This window comes from Pezoporus wallicus, unplaced genomic scaffold (assembly GCF_028554395.1).
Source record: "Pezoporus wallicus isolate ANWC-B61680 ecotype Strahan unplaced genomic scaffold, APGP_CSIRO_Pwel_v1 contig_7820, whole genome shotgun sequence".
In the NCBI taxonomy this organism is placed as follows: Eukaryota; Metazoa; Chordata; class Aves; order Psittaciformes; family Psittacidae; genus Pezoporus; species Pezoporus wallicus.
In genome coordinates this window covers 676,077-698,323 of record NW_026641900.1, presented here as the reverse complement: position 1 = coordinate 698,323, position 22,247 = coordinate 676,077, and the positions used below count along the sequence as shown (strand labels likewise).

The 22,247-nt window shown below is 38.2% G+C and overlaps 1 protein-coding gene across 7 annotated transcripts in view; it reads left to right on the top strand.

Annotated features, from left to right (window-relative positions):
• BBS9 (Bardet-Biedl syndrome 9) overlaps positions 1–22,247 on the top strand; it is a 259,496-nt gene that overhangs the window by 165,852 nt on the left and 71,397 nt on the right. For 4 of the 7 annotated variants that reach the window (XM_057425767.1, XM_057425764.1, XM_057425762.1 and 1 more), the window contains one exon: positions 481–612. The exons of the other annotated variants lie outside the window; for them this stretch is intronic. In XM_057425767.1, the coding sequence (XP_057281750.1) occupies positions 481–608 (128 nt within the window). In that variant the 3' untranslated portion in view covers positions 609–612. The remainder of the gene's footprint in view (positions 1–480; positions 613–22,247) is intronic. 7 annotated transcript variants of the gene reach the window in all.

The window sequence follows — 22,247 nt, the reverse complement described above, 5'->3', positions numbered from 1 at the left end:
TTCCTAAACAGAGTAAAAAAATTTATGACTCCAGTTAGGCCAGATTACTTTTCAGCTCAATGTATAGCTCCTATCCAGTAAGATAGCAAGTAAGATACTACATAATCACATTTGAACTCTTGATTTATTTGTCTTCATGTTAATAATGAATTGAATCTGATTATAGTGTATTTCGGATCTTAGATCTCTTATCTGTCTTCAGTGTCCTGAGTGTCATGGACAGAGAGATGTGCTTTGTAGCGCTGTGCAATCCTCCAGGTATATATTGGCACCCTAGAGAATACTGCTTTAAAAACTAGAAGAAAAGCTTGTTTTCTGGAAAGTAGCCTTAGCAAAATGTTGTAACTTGGATTTCTGATGTGAGCTCTGGTCCTATTAAAGAAAACCTTAAGTTGAACGTTAGGAGTTAAAAATACCAAGATTGTATGTACTTAGAATTCTCTCGTGGCTCTGCTTATTGAGAAAATTTTGTTCTTTTAGGGCTTTATTTTGGTGTGTTTAACATTCCAGCAGATACTGGATTATTTTTCATGCGTGCAAGTGCTAACAACTTGCCACTTCAAGATTGGGAACTGCTGTCATTGCTGGTGGGAAAGAGGAAAAAGTAGTAAGGTAAGAACAGAGGACTGAAAAACATAGCACAGTAGAAAATGAGGAAAATAGAAAATACACTACATGTTCCACATCACATGGGTTTTAGTTCTCTCTCCTGTAGTCATAATCCAGCAAAGTTTTTAACTGTGAAAAGCATGAGTAAAGACATGTGTATGCTTTCATCTGGCCTGCACTGTCAGCAGCATTAAGCAAACACTCACTGCAACTGTTCCTCAGTGCACATTGCAAAATGTGCCTGGAAGTGTAAGTTGTGCATAGCTGTGCCGCTACCAGTACCTAGGTTAGCTAACTTAAAACTAGATTGGTTGTATACAAATGAGTTATGGCCTAAATCAGAAGAGTTGCCACGGTTTTATCTTCTCCCCAGCCACCAAAGTGTTTCTCCACTTTCTGGTGCCAGCACTACTGTTTATATGACCAGGTGCTAAGGCAGTTTGAGGGAGCTGAACTGATTGAAACCTTGCCCCAAATGGGGTTAAAGCTGCTTTTTCTTTAACCTTAGTCTTACAATTAGACCATTAAAAGGAAACGTTTTGCAGTGGAGGAGGTTGGTATGAGCATCGCAATACATGGAGGAGAACGAGACTAACCATTTTGGCAGCAGGCCATCAATATATGAAATTAAGTATGATTAAGTATAATGTGAAATTGTGTCCTAGTTTTTGACTCAATCAGCTTCCTGAATCATTGACCGTGTAATTGCAGGAACATGAGTGCTGGTTCAAGGACAAGAGAAGGGAATGGGGAAGCCACAACTGCTTACATAAGCTTATGCTGCTGTGTGACTTTCAGCCACAGTAGCTGAAGCACATTTGGACCCTCAAAAAATAGCAGCACTGAGAAAAGAGCCCAGAATGTTATAAGGATTTATTTAAACTGTGTGCTGTGCCTTATGAAGTGGAATTTTAAAGTTATTCTGAGTTCTGTTAACTAATGGACCAGTGCTGGAAATACCAGTTTATTTTTGTGCTGTGGAAGGTGGTTTGTGTATGATGGGGAGCCTCTTCATTCTTGCGTTCACAATCCATTGTGCCAGAACTCATTTATGCTTTTTCCTGGCAATTTTCTCACAGCTCTAAAATTGTGGACACAGGACCTAATCCAATAAAGTTCTCAAGCACATGTGCTGCCAAGCATATGTAGCCTTACTGGACTCACAAGGGAGTATAGTAGGCAAAGTGAAAACGCCCTCTGGTCTTTCTGTATCAACTGTATTTGGTCTTTCTTGGAGTAAAATTGGTTGTAAGCCTGAAAGAAATGTCATATTAGGACAGCTGCTTCTTCTGTTCTCCTTAGCATTTTCTGGTTTCGTCAAATGGAGAGTAGGTCAAGACTCCCATCACGAACATGAAGCTAAGCCAACCCTTGAGCAGGAGTTCTAACATTTTGGAATATTTATAACAGCTAAACTTCAGGATAATAATCTGTTCATGGGCTGTGTTAGTTCATTTTCTCTAAAATACAATTTTTATTCTGGCTGAATTCCAGACATCTGAGCATGGACTAGAAATCAATCTGGAATGGTCTAAAATTAAATTGCCATTCTTTCTTTTCTTTTGCCTTTGTTAAAAGGATTTTTCAGAGGAGCTGATACACCAAGTATAAGGCAATAATTGGGACTAAACTAAAACAAAAAAAAGGGGGGGGGCACACAAGATCCTCTATGAAATTTCATTTGCTTTCTGGAGTACAGTTCTGGCAATTAAGTACTGATGTAAAGTAATGTGTCACATCTTGTATTTCACTGTTTTATTTCTGAATCCTCAATATGTTATTTATAATCATGTAGAACATCAAGACCTGTATTGTATACTTTGAGGCAAACTAGAAAACGTAAACTATGTAGCCCAAGCTGATTTCTTTTTCCAGTAACTACATCCCCCTCTTCTCTAGAAGCTCTAGAAGCACAACTCACAAGTTTGGCTGTGAAGCTGATTTTACTTATTTGCTTCTAAATCAGATTCTAGGTGATTCACAGAACAGATGCGACAGTGATATCTAATGCAGTTGTTAAGGAATAGCCAGCAAGTACCCAGCTGAAATGTTAAGTATGGATGCGGCTAGAGAACCTGAAAATGTTTTCAGATTTATTTCTGCAAATCAGTGGGAAAAATTTGTGGAAAAAAAAAATAAGGTTCCTATAGGAATTAAATATATATATATATATGGAGAAAGAGAGAATAAATTAGGTATTATAAACTGTTCTCTAATACTCATAAAGTCTTTCCACCTAAATCACTATTTCAAATGCAAATGATTGCCAAGGGTTATTTGGTCTCTGAATTACCTGTGGTTTCAGTACTTCTCAAAGTAGTCATCTTTGATGGTTTTCCTGATGACTGCCCTGTAGTTCTGTTTGTAATTGCCACTGTACCAGCTTTGAGGTGTACTTGGTTCTTATTTCACAAAAGCAGGTGGAGGGGGCTCCCCTCCTACCTTCACCTCCTTAAATCTGCAGTAGTGAAATACTCTGCTAACTCTTTGAACGCAGATGTTTCATCAGTGCTTGCTCGCCATTATCTGCTGCCACAGAAAAATAGGAATTGGGTTTGAGTTCCTGAGATAGGGTTTTAAAGTCCTTTTAGATTTTTGGACTATGATTTCGCTAGTTATTTATTGTTGTCCTCATTGCAAAACCATGGTGATGCGTTTGGTTCTGAAATGCCAAAAAGCAAATCTGTTTTTACAGCAAACGAGATGGGTTTTAAAATCTGCAATGCACATCAAGTAATGCATGTTGCCTGATTTTGTCATAAGTAATAGTTTCAGGGGAGACTGTTCTTGGCAGGCATTGCTTGAAGTGGGTTTAACAGGCTTATGATGAGAGAGATCCCAAGAGACCTTCTGTCTTTGTATAGATGTGTAAAATAACCCACAAAACTTTCCACAGGAATCTCTGGATAGGCAAGGTGCATTCCCTTGTTTGCGCATCTCCTTTCTCTCGGGAAAACATCTGCTTGTCACTCATATCTGTTCATATCCACTCATCCTGTGATATGACACTTCACCTGCCATTCCAGTAGAAACTGGAGTCAGTATTTTTGAGGCAATTTTTCTCATTGAGATGAATTTGAGAAGTTTGTAAAAATTCTGCTTTGTTTTCCAAGACAGGTTTATGACCAGTAGAGAAGGGTATGTCTTGGAAATCAGCTCACTTTTGCTGAAGGAACAGAAAAATGCTGACAGTGGAACAGTGATAAGCGAGCTGATTTGGCAGCTCTTTTGATGCTTCAAGCATTAGTGCTGGAAGGTAGTTGTGCATTAGGCTTAAATCTTTTCTCTTACTGAACTTGTGTTGGGCATATTAATTTCATTTAAGGGTAGAAATCAGTTCAAGTAAGATCAGAATCAGTCTGTCATGTTGCAGTTAGAGGAGCTTTGCTGTAGATCAGCCTGTGCTGCTTTAAAATTATTTGATTATTAGTTTATACAGAGATAAATATATTGAGCATTTATGAAGTCCACTTTTCTAATGGCTGAGCAAACTCTGAATCCATTTTAAGTGTGGCTAAATCTTGTCCTATGTAGCAGATACCTGACAGCAGCTTTTGGTGTATCTTAGGCCAGTTGGGGATTAACAGCATTGTAAGGAAATATTTTTCAAAAACCAAAGACAAATTAAATTAAAAATATGATTTTTAAGTAACCAAATGCATAAAATTGTCTTCAAGTGCTTGCTCCCCCACTCTCCCACCCAGCCAAGTGTGTTATGGCAGAGCTATGTTACAAACCTGGTATTCTTTCTTTCATGCCGTCTCAATTCATTGACATGCTTTTAGATGATGTGTTGAAAAGTAGTTATTGAATAGAGAAAGGAAAACAAGTAGCAGTTTAAGACCACCAACACTATCAATGCAATACCAAACACAGTAGTGCAGTTTTGTCTGACTAACTGATCGGGTTGATCCAAGAGAAGAAGGGTGTGAATAGGAAAGTGTGGGCTTTTCCACCTTTGGAGGATCTGCAGAGCTCTGTAGCATGTTTAAGTGGTGCCTTTGAAACCTGAAAATGTGTTTAGCCAAGCATAATTGCTAAGCATATGCTATAGTAAGGAAAACAGTTCTAACCATGTGTGTAAGACACTCCTATTTCTCATGCTTATATGACTTGAAATACCTGTCCCCGCACCTCTGTCCCTTTAATTCTACTGAGCTCACAGCAGTAGAATGAGACAAAGCTGCCAGTATCTTACATCTCATTCATTAAAACTTTATAAACAAAACTGTCTTATTAAATTATGAACATGTAAATCACTTCTGGAATGAACTTCTGAGTTATTTTAGATATAATTTATTATTTGAAGGGTTTTGCCTATGTAGCTTTGAGTTCCGCATCTGGATCTGTATGAGATTTATGTAGAACTACTGATATTCAATTGGAATGTTTATCCAGATATGCAGGTTATTTACTTAATCTATTAGAACTGGAAAGAAGCAGGCTTTTGCCTTTTCCAAAGGTCAGCCCTGTCAGATCCCTAGCATTTTAAAAAGGGAAAAAAGGAAGACAATTTTCTACTGTCTCCGGTGAATCCAAAGGTCAGAGTTTTGTTCCACTGACCTCACTATTCAGTATAGAGAAAGTAGATGGCATAATATTTTCTTAAGTTGTTTTGTATGTTACTATTGTGTACCGTATGTTCACATCATATATAGGTATATATCCAATATATTCAAGGTCATTGTTACCACTGATAAGGTTTCTTTTGAATTAAATACACCAAGCATGCATCAGGAATGAAGAGCTATATTTTGACTGCTAATTTTAGGTCTCAAAGTATTTCAGGATCTGAAAATGTTTCAAGCTTGGTCATTCATTCCACCTACATTAACAGCCTAAGCTTCTGGATAGTTAGTGGAGAAAGCAGATTCCACTGAAGAATTAACTGAAGAATAAGTGAAGGTATGGGTATCTTTCCATCGACTGTTCTGGGGCTTACCCTGATGTCTGCCTATGCCAGTTCAGTGCTTCTGCAGGCTGTGGAGGAGGCCACATGGCATTGGTGAAGATCTAGGTTCAGGCATTCATGACTGAATGTGTCTTTGTTTGGGAACTTCTCAGGCCGTGCAAGTGACTTCTCTGCATAGGTACGAAAATGTTTGAGCCGGAACTGGGAAGTTAAAAAGTGAGGGTTGGGAAAGTGCACTTGTCTATTTCAGAATCAGTGTTGCTTACTTTTACTAGGTTTGTAGAACTGTAGCCTCAGCAGATATTTGCTTGGGGCTATGGAGAGTAAACACTCTTAAGTTCAGATGCCAAAGAACGGGGATAAGTAACAAGTTCGGTGCTGTTTGTACAGTTTACTCTGCAGTACTTAAAGTGAAAGTGCATACAACAGTAAGTGTAATTTGTGGTCTACATAGTGTTTGTAATGGCTAGCTAAACAATTCAGGGCAGAAAAACCCCCAACATTTGTGGAAGGAAACAGTTTATTTGGAGAGCTTGATGTTCATGCTGTCTACATTTCAGGGTGTTTCACTTCCGACTACCTCTAATTTGGTCAAGTGGACTCCATTAGTGATTGAGGTACATTTTCTAGTGTTGCTCCATCTAGAAGGAGTCTCATCTGTAGTCTTTTAGACTGTGCCATGATATTTGAAACAAAGTGCAGAAAGTGGGGGATGAGTTCAAAATCTCAGTTCTGTTCCAAATGTAAATTGTAGATGCACACAGTATATGTCACTGATAGAGGCAACAGAATTAATCTAACATTCTGTTCAGTTTTCACTTGTGTTTGAGTACAGTATTTCAGTCACTGGCTTCTGCATATTAAAATATTTGAATTCTGGCTATTCTATTTTAGCTTTAAATGAATTCCTATGGTAATTGCAGATGCAGTTGTTTTCATCTAGATTATCTTGTCTTGTGTACTGCTTCATTGATAAAATTATCTTCTCTACGTAAAATACTAGATCTCATGTTCAGTTATCTTGATGCATGCTATAAATTACACTGATTCAGAGGCTTTGCATGGGCAGAAGTTTAAAGGAAAAGACCTGTGAAGGAAAAGGTCACTAAGTTGACTTGGTAATTAGCTCTATCATGTAACTTCATAGTTCTGATTTAACAGAAATTTGGGGTCTTGTTAAAGAGAGAGGGTTTCTTTTTGCTCTGTCTCCACACTGGTCAGGTTAATGGCTGCGTGTGTTTGAACTTGTCCAGAGACTTCTAACAAAAAATGAAATCATGGTTTTACAAAGCCACTGGCTTTAAAGGAGAGCATATTACATGTGTATTGGTATAGGCAAAAGTAATTTAAAACTCGGTTCACAGACCAGAGAGTAGGAACTTCAATTAAAGTTTTGCTTTAATTGGGTTTATGGATTAATTTGGCTCACTCAGATCAGCTCTGTCTAATTATAAAACTATATGTGAGATTAAAGGGAACTGAAAAAAGCATACCTGTTTCTAATGTACCTCCCACAAGTCCTTTTCATTTTAAATTATTTTGTTTGTTTGTTCCACATTTCATCCTAACAGAAAAGCCTTCTGGCAGTGAAGTTTAAGGATCAGTTACTTTGCAAGTCTTAGAGAAAGCACAAGGGACTCTTTTATTTTCTTCTTCTTCTTCCCCTAAGGGGTTGCTTTTGAAAGATGACTTACAATTCTGTAAGGACAAATTTCTGTCTGCTGTTTAATTGCTCAGCTGTAGTTGGGGATTTAGTCAACCTAGCCACTTGATTGCACCTGCCTACTAGGTAGTTAGATGACTAAACCCGTTAATTTGATTCTTCAGTTTATTGCAAAAAGAACTCTTACTGCATTGAAATAGACATCAGAATAAGGAATGGTACTGTTTTTTCTCTCTCTGACTTTTTTTCTACAGCACAGTGTAAGGTTGTTTACCCAGGTTTTACTGCAGTCTCCTCTGGCTTGAGCCATGATGAAATTGAATTTTATTAGTGGCTTTCACTGATGTTACAATTTTTGACATTTCTCATTTTGGCTGATAATGCTGTATGAAAAGGTCTCTTTGTGTGGTATATTTAACCGTAGTAGAATTTTACTTTCCGTTTGTATTCGCATATTTTTGTTGTCTGTCATACAGGTGGTATGTTAAGTGGAACAAATGGTTGCAGTGATATTTTCAAAGCTGCAGTCACTGTTTTACTGGTGTGTTTAATACATGTTGGAAATACATTTTTTTTTTGTTTTAAAGAGACTAGCTTCTTGTCTTCAGTGCTCCTGATTCATAACCCATTATGTCCTGCACTAAACATAGCTTTGCCCATTTATGCTGAGATTGTTCCAGGAATGTGTTGTGTAACTGATGGCAGTGCACAACCAGAGGCATGATCCCGAGTGCCTGCAAATTATTTCAGCAGAAGCTAGAGTCTCTTAGTACTCTGCGTGCAGTGTTTGGCTCTTCCCAGCATATAGCACCTACTGGCTCTCCATCTCATCCCCTGGTGCTTTTATATCACCCATAAGTATGGTGCTAAGCCAAAATTTGAAGGTCTTTGTATTCTCAGTGTAGTTTGTGCATGGTTTTCTGTTGCTGTTTTCTAAGTATGCAGGAAAGGAGTTTTCTTCTGAGGAACAGAAGCAGGTTGTCAGCTACAAACCCTGTATCTTCACCTTGCTACTGGGATTGCTTTTCCTTTGTTGTCTTTCTCAATTTTCTTCCTTTCTGAAACGACAGACCAGGTTATTGCTTGTGTCATTATGTGGCTGTTTTTACACAGGCAATGCCATGAGTAGTGAAGGTGGGAACTGCAGTTACAGATAAATGTCAGTTGAGATACCACAGAGAGTTTCTCATTGAGGAAAGATGTTTTCTCTTATTGGTTTGGGGATTTTTTTTTAGTTTGACTATTTTTATTGAACGTTCTGTACTCTCAAGTTTTGTGATCACTTTTCCTTTCATAATTGGGTCTTTATATCTTAAACATATATAAGTGCTTTGCTGTTACCATGAAATGATACATGTGACAATAATTACTTTTCAAGAACAACTTGGATCTTTGTTTTTTAAATGCAGATATGCAGTAGTTTATCTGTTTCTTAGATCACCTAGTCTTCATGATGCTGTACTGAACTGAGATTACTTTCACAGTGTCCCTTTTCTAAAGGCAAGATTTAAAACACCCCTTTTGGTGTTTAAAATGGGACTTTAAGAGGAGTGGACAAAAATCATAGGAAAACAATACTGAGCTCATGCTCTACTTCAGCCTTAGAGATGCCTTAAGTGCACTAAGCATGTCTGTTGGACTAGAAGTCCCCCTCACTTTCACTTCCTTTAACTGAGTAAGTGGGGATGTGCCTGGATATTACTGGAGTTGCATTCCCTGAGTATTATATGTATTTATATATATATAGCTCAACACAAGAAGGAAGTTTTACAAAGAGACAATCATTTTTATTAAGGAGCCTGTCTTCAGAAGCTGCTGCTCTTGATCTGCTCCAACTAGAGACACTTGGTAGGAATCATGCTTTTCATGATAAAGAGATGAAGTTCCAACACATGTAAAGTACAGTATTCCCTACTTGTCCTTAGTGGATCTACACACAGCTTTTTGGGTTTTTAGACCCTTTGCTTTGAAGATACTTTGCTGTGTCCACAGGCTATGCAGATAAATGACCAGGACTGCATTCTGGAACCACACATCCACTTCTTGGGTGTTTCAGCCCTGAAGTTACAGATTCTTGAGTACGTAGTTCTTTCCCACAATTCCAATTCAGGTTTTAGCTCATTGGCTATCCAATCTGCAGAATCAAATGCAGAATAAATTTAACCTCCTATGTTGTTCTCTCATTTTTCCAGCCTGATCTTTCAGATCCACTTTCACAAGAGCACTTAGGGACCAGATTTCCCCTGGATTTGAGTTTGTCCTGCATGCACACCTAAATGCATGGCTGTGGAGTGTTGTTGCAGAAAATGTGTTTGAGAAAGGAATTTTTGAGAAGGATCTGAATGACAAGCGGGTGGTTAATTAGTTCTAAGGGAGGGAAGGAGAGAGACTAGGAACTCTTGAGTTCTGTACTGAAGGTGGCATGAGTAAGAGAGAGGGAGGGAATACAGTTTGTGGTACAGAAAAGAGCAGTGAGGGCAGCAGGATTTGTTTGGGGAAAAAAATGTGAAAAGATGAAGCCCATATGGATTTCTTTTAGTTTCTTTTCCATTGCTTGAGCTTCGCCTTGTTTTGGTTTATAATGATTTTCCAAGTACAACATACTTAAAAATAAATCAGTGTTTTCATCAGAGTTTATGTGTTTGCAGTCCTGATTCTGTTTTTAAAATGCAGCTGTTGAGATCACTCAAGATAGCTTACATTTCCTTGTGTTCTCCCTGATAAGTTGTACTTAGGTTTTTTTGCCAGCTAGTTCTCGCACAACTTCAGAATTAAACTTGTAAAAACCATTAAAATGCTGTTGAGAAGCATAATTCTTGTGGGTCTTGTTTTTTATTTTGGTCTTATTTCAGGCTTGGTTTTTAGGCTGACTGATCTGCTCTCTGAAAAGTAGGCCTATGGCCTTAGACACAAAGCACTAAAGGACTCTGTGTCATATACAGTATTATTCTGTGGGGAAAAAAAAATTAACTGTACTGAAGGATAAAAATCCATTGGGGAAAATGATAAGTCTTTTTTTAATAACTGCTTACGAAGCAGTGTGAATTACCTTGAAAATAGTGGTCCTGCTCATGTGCAACTCAACTGAAGGGCTTTGAGTTTTTGTAGCAGCTAAAACTGTGCTTTTGATGTATTAAACATGCAGTGAAAAATCATCTATAGCTGTGAACAGTATAACTTTGTTACCCTTTATCCCTAATGCATATGTGATGCATTACTGAATGGACATTCTAAGTAGAATATTAAAAAGAAAAAGAAATCTAATCTCCTACTTTTATTTGTTCCTAAGCTAAACTATTATCAACCTTATGTATTTTCATATTTACAGTTTAATTAGTAAAAGGTCTTATGTTCCCATTCATTCAGGAAATACTGTGTAGTCAAAACATTCCTTGACACTACCGCCTTTTGCAAGAAGCCATGTGCTTGAGGTTTGACTATAACATCTGTATGTTCCTTGACAATTACTGCAATAACAGCTTCTTTGACAAAAATGGCAAATTTGTGATTTGTATTTAAATTGATTCTGTAGGAGTTAAAGATATGCTTGGATAAATTACCTTTTAAGTTGTTAGTGCAAGATTTGTGTTGTACTGACTTTCAATTGATTATATGCTTCTGCTTAAAAAGAAGGGAATTGAGCTGATGTAGTTTTAATTTATGTCACTAATTATGGGTGCCTTCTCTGACTTTATGTGTGTGTTCAACCAAGCATCCTGCATTTTCTGTATGTCTAAGGAAGTTAAAAGAAAGACTGTTACAGACCATGGAATTCCGTGTTTAAGCAAAGGATGGTATTGGAGTCTTGTTTGGAAGAAATTGAAGTGAATAGAAAGGTGGACCACATCTTTGAGATGCTCGAATAGACTGAGAGACTACTACTTCATTCTCCTGCTGATCTTTTTGTTGTCTGTGTTGCCTTTGACATAATTTGAGGGACAATGAACTAGAAACCCAAAGAGTTCCCTCCCTATAAGAAAAGTGCTGGGACTTTCATTTTCTTCCCTTTCAAATTTGTTCAGTGAGTTGATGAAGAGGAATACAGTAGAAGCAGCTTGCTTTAAGCCTCATCTGATTGTTACATCCTCACATTTCATAAAATGAAGTACAGGTTTTGGTCAGGTTGAATTAATTTGTTACTAAATTACATATGTTGTCAGATCATAGAATCATAGAATGATTTGAAACAATGAGTTTGTCATAATCAGCAGGAAATAATACAGATCCAAAAGGTGAGCATTTTAATATGGAGTTTTCTGTTGATGGGTAACTTCCTGATGCCATCTGATACTCAGTTCTCACCCGTGCGTCGTGACAGCTTCCTGAGTGAATTCCAGCTTATGTGCCTGTTTGTGAATTATTTCTTGGCATATTACTATTGTCAATTTGCATTGCAAAAATAATTAAAGCAGGGAAGTTCTTTAGTGGAAATTTAATCTGAATCACACTGTTCACAACCATGCTGTCTATTTAAATGTCAGGACTGAGGGATTAGGAGATTTACACTTGGCTGTTGCTTTTCACTCAATGGTCAAAATAGAACCAGTTCAAGAAGAAGGATAGTAGGAAAACCAGTTAAGCCTCCTGCTAAAGTCATTGGTTGAACTGAGACTTGTGAGGCAGCTTCTCAGAATTCAGTGCATACTTTCATAAATGATACTGTGATGACATTCACTTTCTCAGAAGTTCCAAGTGTTCCTTGGCTTTGCTTTAGGCCTTGCTGCTATTTGCAGCTCCTGCAGAGCTGTAAAAGCTTTCCATAGGGACTGTGTATATCTACAGTTTATGCATACCGGTTTGGGACTGTGAATTCCTTACATAGCCTTCTAACACACTGCAAATTTCATTTCTATTGTGAGGCTGCTTGCATCCTTTCCTCTTTTCTTCTAAGTCTTGGGTAGAATTCCAAGCTCACGGCACAATGCTAGCAATGGAAAGATTGTGTTTTCTGTAATTGTGAATCTAAAGGCATAGAGTCACAATCAGAGATTAATGGGTAGGTCTAGAGAACAGGTCCATCCAGTTATATTATGAAACTTAGAACTGTATCAAAGGCAAACACAGTTGTTGAAAAAAAAAAGACTAAAAGTTAATTCTTTATGATTTTTTTTCCCCAATGTTGAATTACAAACAACCTGGTGCTCTTTTTCTTAAGTGTTTCTTAAGAAACACTGATTTCTGTCAATACTGAACAGATCATACAGTGAAGATGATCAAGGGTCATCTGCTTGATGAACAGCAACTTTTAGAAAGGTAACTTTTCTACCAAGTAATTTAGAGCAAATGGAACTCAGAGCAACATGATGTTGTAGGAAAAGAAAGAAGATCATGGATATGCAATAGAGATCTCATTTGTACCCACTGAACTCCCAAGAAAGGGGAGGAGATAGAGACTGTAAAGGTTGTACAGATAACTTACTGATTTCTTGGGTATGTAAGTCTCTTTGACTAAATAAAGGGTAATTGTTTTATAGATTCTTTTTGCTTCCTTTAAACACTAAATCTCTTGGAAGACTGTACTTAAGCAACTACTGTATTGAAGGCAGCAAAATTGACTTGTAGATCTGTGGATGCTGAACTATAAGCCTCTGATTCTTTAGAGAGGTGTCCCGGGTTCACCACTTAAACCACGACAAGAGGTAACAACTATCTCTGCTCAAGAAATGTACCGGGGACAAGGGAGAAAATGAAGCATAAAGCAAAGCTGAAAGCAGCCACGTGCAGTGGTGGGACTTCTAATAAGATAGTGGGAGAGGCACCAAGGTATTTTAACTTAACATAGGCTATCTCTGCTTCTTACAAATTTTTACACATTTGTTGTGGCCTGGCAGCACTACTTTCAGCAAAACGTAGGATACTGGGATCAAAAATACGTTCAATTTAACACTATCAATATCCCTTGATATATCAGGATTGGCTGGGTTTCTTACTGTGGTTTGCACTTGCTGTTTGGTCATCTTTCTGTGTATGACCAGATACTGTATTTGATAGTGTCAGTCTCTAAATAAAGCAGGTACCAATGCTTTCAAAGTATAATATGGTGAGATGTCACCTGGAGTACAGTGTCCAGCCTGGGCTCCCCGGTACAAAAGACACATGGAGCTCCTGGAGCAAGTCCAGCATAGGGCTGCTAGAATGATTAAGGGTATGGAGCATCTCTCCTATGAAGAAAGGCTGAGGGAGCCTGCTCAGCCCAGAGAAGGCTGTGGGGGGAATCTGACCAATGTATATGAGTATCTGAAGAGAGTGTGTCAAGAGGATGAGGCAAGACTCTTCTCAGTGGTGCCAGGTGATAGGATGAGAGGCAACAGGCGTGAACCAAAACACAGGGAGTTCCACCTGAACATGAGAAAGAACTTGACTGTGAGGGTGACTGAGCACTGGAGTAGTTTGTCCAGAGAAGCTGGGGAGCCTCCTTCCCTGGAGATATTCAAGAGGCCTCTGAGAGCAATCCTGAGCAATGTGCTATAGATGACCCTTCTTGAGCAGGGAGGTTGGGCTAGATGACCCCCAGTGGTCCCTTCCCACCTCAGCTATTCTGTGAAAATACAATATACAGTAAGAGAAATGCTTCTAGTAGCTCCACTGTAACTTGAAGCTATGGTTTTCCGTTAGGCTTGATAGGATTTAGAGCTTCTATGTAGACCTAGATTCACAATTAGGGCATGCCTTGTGTCTTTTCCTTGTTTTAGGATGAGTAATCTTTACAGATTTTAGGAAAAAAAATGTTGCTCTTCTACAAAAACTGCTACAGGGAGTTGCAGGTGTGTGTTTGGTTTGGGATTTGTTTTAGTTTAGAATCATCTATAGATGAGTTTTTTAATTGGCAAATGGAGAGGAGCTTTTGGGTTGGTTATTTTTAATTCCTCTGACTTCGAAACGTCTTTTGCCATTCTTATGTCTCTTAAACTCATGGGTTTTGAAAGTGTTTTGTTTTTAATGTGTAGTCAGCTATTGTTTGTAACAAATTTTTGTGGTGAGGGATGAAAAAGTCATTTGTGCACAGCATTCTTCCTGAGTCATAATTTATTGCCATGTTAAAAAGCTGTCCTCATATTTGGGATGCAGCAGTTTTCTCCTGTCATATTTCCACAGTCTACTTATTTCAGTCAGTTTATCTACTGCTAATGTAACATTTTGCAGTCAGCAAGCACTTATCATTCTTACAGTTTTGCTCTCACAGTCCAACAATTTTAATAACTAATTTTAGTAGGCAGTGGTGTGATTTATTCTTAGTAGACCTACGTTTGATTATTAAATATATCAACTCTTGAAGAAATATAACCTGTTCCAGGTAGGTTGTTACTCTTTAGCTGAATACCTTGCTTTTTATTACTTCTTGCTGAGATAAAATAATTTCTAAGTCAGTCACCCTTGCCATCTGCAAAGCACAGTGATGGTTTTAAACAGCTTGCCAGTAGGGTTCATACAGGCAAAGTGTAGTTTTAAGATGAATTTTGGTAACTTAGGAAATTGAGGACAGCAACACCAAAAAAACTGGTCCCTGAAATAAATGGGAAGTTTCTTGCAGTAGTACACTCCAAAAAATAGATTCTTAACTGGCTGCTTTTACTTACTAATAATTATTATTGTACCTTTTCAGTCCTCGGTATTTGTAGGTAGGTGTTGTGTGTAATTCAGTATTAAGAACTACAGTAATCATCCCAGTGACACATCATGATACAGTGTCACCAAAGTCAATGTAAATTGTCTTTGAATTGGCCAATATTGCCCTGGATAGTGTAGATAAAGTTTAATAAGGTTGTTAATAGAAGTAATTTGTAGGTGAAGACAATATTGTACTTCTTAGTCCTACCTGTTGGGTTGGGAATTTGAACTTGTGTTTGCAATGAGTTGAAAGATGTAAATGTGAGGAAGAGAGAAGTGATGTGTAGCTCTGAGTAGCTCATAAACTAAAGCTGAGAGCACCTCAGCACTAGCGCCTGTGTACCACCCACAGGAACTAGGATTGGCTAATGTGAATGTGTCTACTTAAGACTGCTAGAAACTACTAAAGTGGGGTGCATTAGGATAGATAGATAAAATTACATAAGTCATTGCTTAAGATGGCTGATTTGTCAGGCACAGGCATGTTTATACTGCTTTTATATTTCTGATAGAGGCGATGCGGTCATTAATCAATAATTGTCTTGCTGGATTTAAAGGTAGAGGGTGGCCCTAGCAATATTAAGTGAGGGGCTGTAGTGAAAGCCTTCTTTAATAAATAATGAGACTTTGCACTTACATAACAAAATGCCTTTCATCTAAGCAGGATAAAGATTTATAGAGGTGGGTAAGTTCATTTTACTGTAGGAGGATCGGAGGTATATTGAGTTTGAAATTAACCCAGTGTCAGGATCAGAATTCATAGAATCATAGAATGTTTTGGGTTTCCTCAGAGAACAATATGATTAATTCTAATTAATCTAGTATTTAAGAATTATGTGTTTTCCCGACTGGTTTGGGTTGGAAGGGACCTTAAAGTTCCTCCAGTTCCAACCCCTGCCACAGGCAGGGACACCTTCCACTAGACCGGGTTGCTCCAAGCCCCATACTTATGGAGTAATACTTCATATACTGGGGCTGAACGCTTCCTCCCCTGAAGTAGGTTGGAGTGCTTTCTCTCTAGAAGCTTACACAACGTGCGTATGGCTAGAATAATCTATCTGCTCTTGTGATCTTTGGAAGTTGCTGCTGAATCTTGAACAAAAGCTGAAGATAAAATTAGAAAGCTAAATTAGAATCTTCTTTGAAGGAAGATTGTTTCTAGAATCTTGATGTTCAGTTGTTTCACAATGGTACTGAGGAAGCTTTCTGTGCAGAATGCATTCAGGTGACTGATTTTGAGGGCTGTTGTGATGGGCTTTTTCTCTCAGTTGTAAACTTTTGGAAAAGAAAATACAAATCAACAGTGTGTACAAGAAATTCCCCGCATTTATATTGAAAAAGCATGTAAATATTTTAGAACGGTTTTGCAAATGATCAATTATTTTAAACTGGATTGTGCTACAAACTGGATGCGTGTTGCAAGATGACTTAAAGTTTTGGAAGAGTTTTTAAAGGCACCAGCTTAATTTTGTTTTCAAGCTTTTATTTCTTTCAATTTCTCTCTCAAAAATCACGTTGTACTTTAGGAATCTGAGCAGCTGAAAATACAGTACAATAACAGTTGAATTGTTCTAACGTAAAAAGCCTGCACACATGAGAAAATAATGAAATATGGAATGTTTGGCATGACCTTCTTACTAGAAGATCACATCACACCACAAAGTGCATATTCTATTAAGTCATATTCTTATCAGCTGTGGAAAATGCATTGTCATTTAAAATGCTTCCAGAAGATGAATTCTGGACATTTGAGGTTTTTCTGACTTCATGGATGCTTTGTAATCAGAGACGTTTGCATTAGCATGGCTAGTGATTCTGTTCAGCTGGCTATTGCCAGAGCAAGTAGAAAACAGAGGATAAAGTCCAAGAACCTGAAGTTTCAACAGTTTTTCTACATTTAGCCCCATCTGACACATGCTTTGCTAAGAGCATTGGTTGTGGTTGCATGGTCATTTCTTATGTGAATCTCTAGTCCTTTGGTTATTTCATGGTTCCATTCAGAAATCATGTCCTGTGGTGTCTTTTTTGCTTTTATTACTGGTTTCCCAGTTTGGCTTTTTTAATTCTTCTTGAGCTTCACTTGTTTCTAACCATGGAGCAGGGGTGTTGGGGAATATTTGGCCAAGGAAACTTCTTTGAAAATACACACGTTTGCGAATTAAGAGTTGTGCTTGTTCAGCCTGGAGAAGAAGAGGCTCTGGGTAGACCTTATTGTTGCCTTTCAATACCTAAAGGGGCCTACAAGAAATCTGGAGAGAGACGTTTGACAAGGGCCTGTAGTGACAGGACAAGGGGATTGGCTTTAACCTGACAGAGGGGAGATAATATTAGACATTAGGAAGAAATTGTTCCCTGTGATGGTGCTGAGGTGCTGGCACAGGGTGCCCAAAGAAGCTGTGGCTGCCCCATCCCTGGCAGTGTTCAAGGCGAGGCTGGACGGGGCTTGGAGCAACCTGCTCTAGTGGAAGGTGTCCCTGCTCGTGACAGGGGTTGGAACTGGATGAGCTTCCAAGCCATGCTATTCTATCATTCTATAATGAATAGTTTGCAGTCTTATACACAGTGGGGTTTTTAACTTCTGGCAAGAGAAAGCATGATTGATGAGTTGGGTCTATGCTTAACTTGTACTGGAGGTTGCATTTACATAATATTCATGAACTGTCCTATAGCAAACTTTGATTTAGGATAGAGAAAAATCTCATTATTTGCTATGGGATTTTATAAATTCATTCCAAATAGTAAAGATCTTGTTTTCTGACAATTCAGTAGGTTGTTGGAGTAGTTGCTACGGAGCCCTTGTAATTACTTCATTGCCTGTTGAACTGTGTATTCCAAAAAAAAAGGAAAATCAGCCACAGCAGTGGTACTGATTCCTTCACAGCATATTGCCATGGTATGTCAGTCATGTATTGGAGAAACTTAATCAAAGCATGTAAAGATATTTTAATTTTTGGCCTCTGAGGTTGTCAGCATGTTATTTAGTGCCCAAGCTCTTAATGCAAAGTTATGTGAAATTTAATAATAATAGTTAAGACCTAAAATTTCCAGAGGGATCTAATAACTCTGTGTGTTTTGAACAAGGCTGAAGGCATGAATAGAAGTCAGTGTCAAATTTGCATCTTCCCAGAGAAATCTGAGAGGAATGTAATTAAACATGACAGGAATGTCAAAAAAGCCTGTCAAATTCTGCACAGATTTTTTCATGGTGGCAACTTCTTGTCCACTGGTACGTTGATTGAAGTCATCAGGATACTTAGACCAGTGGTACTGAATATAATCACATTTGAAATGAAGATTTTGACTTATGATAATTATTCTCCCATTTCTGATCTTTTAATCATGATGGAGTTAGTGTCATCATGAAGTGTGGAAAGAGACATGAAGTTGCTTATATTTTTTGTATGAAGCTAGTGAGGTTTTCAGGTGTCTGAAGACTCAATCTCTGTAATAATGACAGCCAAGCTAACACTTTGAAGCAGTTGACATAATAGTTTTAACTTTCAGATGCTGCTCAGGAAGCAAATGCTTGACAATAATTATTTTTTTTTTGTTTGTTTGTTTTTTTTTTTTATTCCAGTAATTTTCTTAATCTGTAATGAAAAAAAAAAACCACCAAAACCCAGCCCCACCAATCTGTTTTATAATATTTGTCTTGTCATATCTTGTCAGTGCTTCCTTTCAGTTGCTTAAGCAAATTAGGCTATTTTTGACAACCTGTGGAGCAGGTCTTTGCATGAATGTTGCTTGGAACTAAGATGATGAATTTATTATGCCTGACCTTGAGAAGTATATTTTTATGTTAAAATGTTGATAAAGAAGAAGAATGGCTTAGCATAGAAACTATGCTCAGGAAAAGACAACTGCTGTTAAAGGAAGCAGTACACATTTATTCTCCTAGCTTGTTTTCTTTGTAAGTTCTGGACAGACCTACCACAAGCGAACAGGAGATGCCAAGAGGTAGTTGGTTACCTAGAAGGTGAACAAGGTTGTTTCTGGATTTGTAATCTATAATTATTGCTACAAGCAGCGTAGGATCCATAGAGTTACCTTATTAAACTTAGCAATAGATTTCATAACAGCTTCTCTCCAAATCAGGACTTTCTTTTGTGATTCATAAAGAATATTGCAATAATAAATGGATAGGACAAATTTCTCAGTTACCAGTTTTAAGAAGCAGGGAATTGGATTGTTCAAAAGAGCTGCTCTTTGAATTGCACTGGCAATTCAATTTTTATTGTAGGCAAACAGTGTTTTGTGCTGTGTAACCAGCTCACTTCTCAAACTCTTTGGCCTGATCAGGCTTTACTTGGGAATGAGATCCAGCTCTTTATTTGTTTTCAAAGTAGAAACTCTTTCATTCCTCTGCTTACACAAATAGCACCTAAGCAGTCTAATGTTATTTAACCTCACTCATAACTGTTGTCAGTAATTGGCATCAGCACAGAATAAGGTTGTTATTGATAGCTCACACTATCAATTGAATATTTTTGTTAAGATCTAAGATTTCTCTTCTGTCAACATCCTTTTTTTTTCATATTAAAAGTCATTTGGCTGCAAGTTAGGTATTTTCAGTGGTCTAGTGAGGTAAGTGTGACTATTGCACGCACTGTTTGCTCAAGCTTTTGCGCCTGTATTAACTTGACCTTTACTGAGGGTACATTGGGAAATTAATACTTCAGATGTATACAGTAACTGTTGTATCTGGATATCTGTGTTAATATATCTCAAGCAAGTTGCACTGTCATATGAAAGATCTTGTGGGTAGACATGACTCAGGGTAGGAGTAACTTCAGGTTAGTTGCTTAATTAATTCTGCATAGAAGATAAGCCCGTAAATGGCATGAGGATGGAGTAACAGTGATGACGATGCTACAAAGCATACATAGCTACATATACTTGGAAGCTGTGCAAGCTAGTGGAAGTGCTCCTTGATGATGCTTGTGGCTCAGGATTGATGCCTTATGTTATTTTTAAATATATATCATATATACATATATATGACACTGCTTCTTCAGTTCCTGCCTCTGGAAGAAGCCTTTCTCTGTCACTCTAGAGAAAGGACGATGGTTATTTTGGTGGAGCACCACTCCTTACAGGAAGTCATTGTACTGAGGAGTAGCAGCATAAAAGCTAAAAAGAAAACAAAATGTCAGGATCCATCTTTGTGAAAGAAGGACATTGTTTTTAAGATATTTATGGTTGAGATGTAAGCTTAATACTGGCTTCAGAAGAAAATGGAGTCTTCTACAGACTTCTTGTTTTTCTTGTGACCATTCATTTGTTTGATTTCTATTGGTTTTAATGGTTTTGCTCCTTGGAATTTTTGTACAAACAGCATTGCAAAGTCAAACATATTCAAATAAAACCTAATAAATCTTACAGAAAAATATTGTATAACAGTTCCATTTACATGGTGAGGACTCTCCCATTAAAGACTCCTATGGCTTTTAATGACTTTTTATTTTAATGTTTGGTTCCTAGCGTCTATAAATTATGCATGTTGGCTTTTCATTAACATAGAAGGCAAACATAATTCATTGCGGAGAATTCTTTGGCCACGCATGATTGAGAAGTTCAGAAAGATCAAAACCACTTCGCTTTGTGGTAGGAACAGAACTGTATTTCATGTACAGGCTCCAGCTCCTTGATTTTTAATATCGATTCCCTCCTCCCGCCTCAGTTCCACAAAAATTCAGGAATGCTGATAGCTTACACAAAGACATTTTGTAACTGCTGGAGCTCTATAAAGAGCCCACAGGGTGATGTTAACCTCTTCCTAACAAATGAAGTAATCTCTGCATTGCTTTTTGTGTATAACAGGAGTAGGGCATTGCAATGTTTATTTTTGCCTACAAAAAGATTTACGGCATTTATTTTGTTCAAATGTCTTATGTTGGTTGACAATGAAGATTAAGATAAAAGAAAGATGACACCAAATAAGGGAAGCTTTGTTAGTACAGGCTTGGTAGGGGCTTGTGGGGTTTGGGCGTTTTAGTCTGAAGGCAATTTTATATTCATAAGACTTCCAATGAAAAATATGACATGGGAAAACAATGACTGAGAGGTATGAGGATAAGGGCCATGGTTCTTGCTTTCTAAAAGACAGCAGTAGGGAAGGATTAAATTTCATACTGTTAGTGCAGGAAGAGATTTTTCTATACTGTGAGCATAGGAGACTGAACATTTAGCATGAGTTTGGTACATGGAAAATTGCATGTCGTCCAGAGGGAGAAAGAACCCTCATGGGGGCTTATGAGAATGGTTTCAGTACTTTAACAGAATAATTATAGCTGGCATGGGATTGGACCACAAATATTGTAAGCTAGAGGAGATGACTGAGCATGAGAAATTGATGTGGATTTTAACACTTATGTCAGGTAAGTTTTTCTTGAATAGCAAAAGTACTAATAAAACATCCTTGTTCTGTATGTGCAGGATATCTGGCATTTCTAAAATACACCTGATCTCTGAGTAATCTGTATGAAAGTTTGGAAACTCCTGCATTACTGTGAAACATCGATTAGCAAATCCACAGGGGTATTGGAGCCCTGCAGCGTGCTGAGGCATTTTTAAGTAATAAGTGACTGAGGAGGGTGAACAGGCTCATCAGTGCATCTCCTCTCTGTTATGGAGGCAAAGGGGGCCACTGGTTCTGTGTAAATGTAGCTTCCCCATCCCCGGCAGTGTTCAAGGCCAGGCTGGACGGGGCTTGGAGCAGCCTGCTCTAGTGGAAGGTGTCCCTGCCCATGGCAGGGGTTGGAGCTGGATGAACTTTAAGGTCCCTTCTAAGCCAAACCAGTCTGCGGTTCTATATTTCTAAATCTAAAGCATGAGGCTGCTTTGGTTGAGATTTCTCAAATCTAGGGCTAGCTGAGAGGTGAAAAGCAGAGGAGGCATGGGTAACCTACACAGGGCTCTCATCAGCTTATTCCCAGACTGGTTTATGTGGGGCTTAACTGCTACATGGAACCTTGCCCCAGTTTTCTACTCTTCAGCCCAAGACTGTTGTAGGGAGCATCAGACATGTTGCCAGATACTGGGTTTGACCCTGCACATTCAAAGTGGTCAAAGCATAGTACTGAGAAAGCTGGCAAATGACAGTCCTGCCACGTGTCAGATATTATAAATACCCCCATTTTCTGAAATACCAAGGTTGGGAAAGGGGAGTTACTGGGTCAGGAGTGAAATGCAATGCATGCGATGCATGTTGCAATAGCTGGCTGTGCATATTGACCGTTTCTAGTTATTCTGAGTAGCTGATGCCCAGTAAACTGGATGAAATGTTCATAGTTAAAGAAAGTGGCCCTAGTGAATCCCTCAAATTCCATGAAAGATGACAAACGAATACATCAGAGTGATATATTCAGCATGTGTCTCATTTAAGTCTCGGCAGTATTGAGAAATAGTGTTTTGGCAGGGCCACTCTCCCATCCTAAACCAAGTAAATCAAAATCT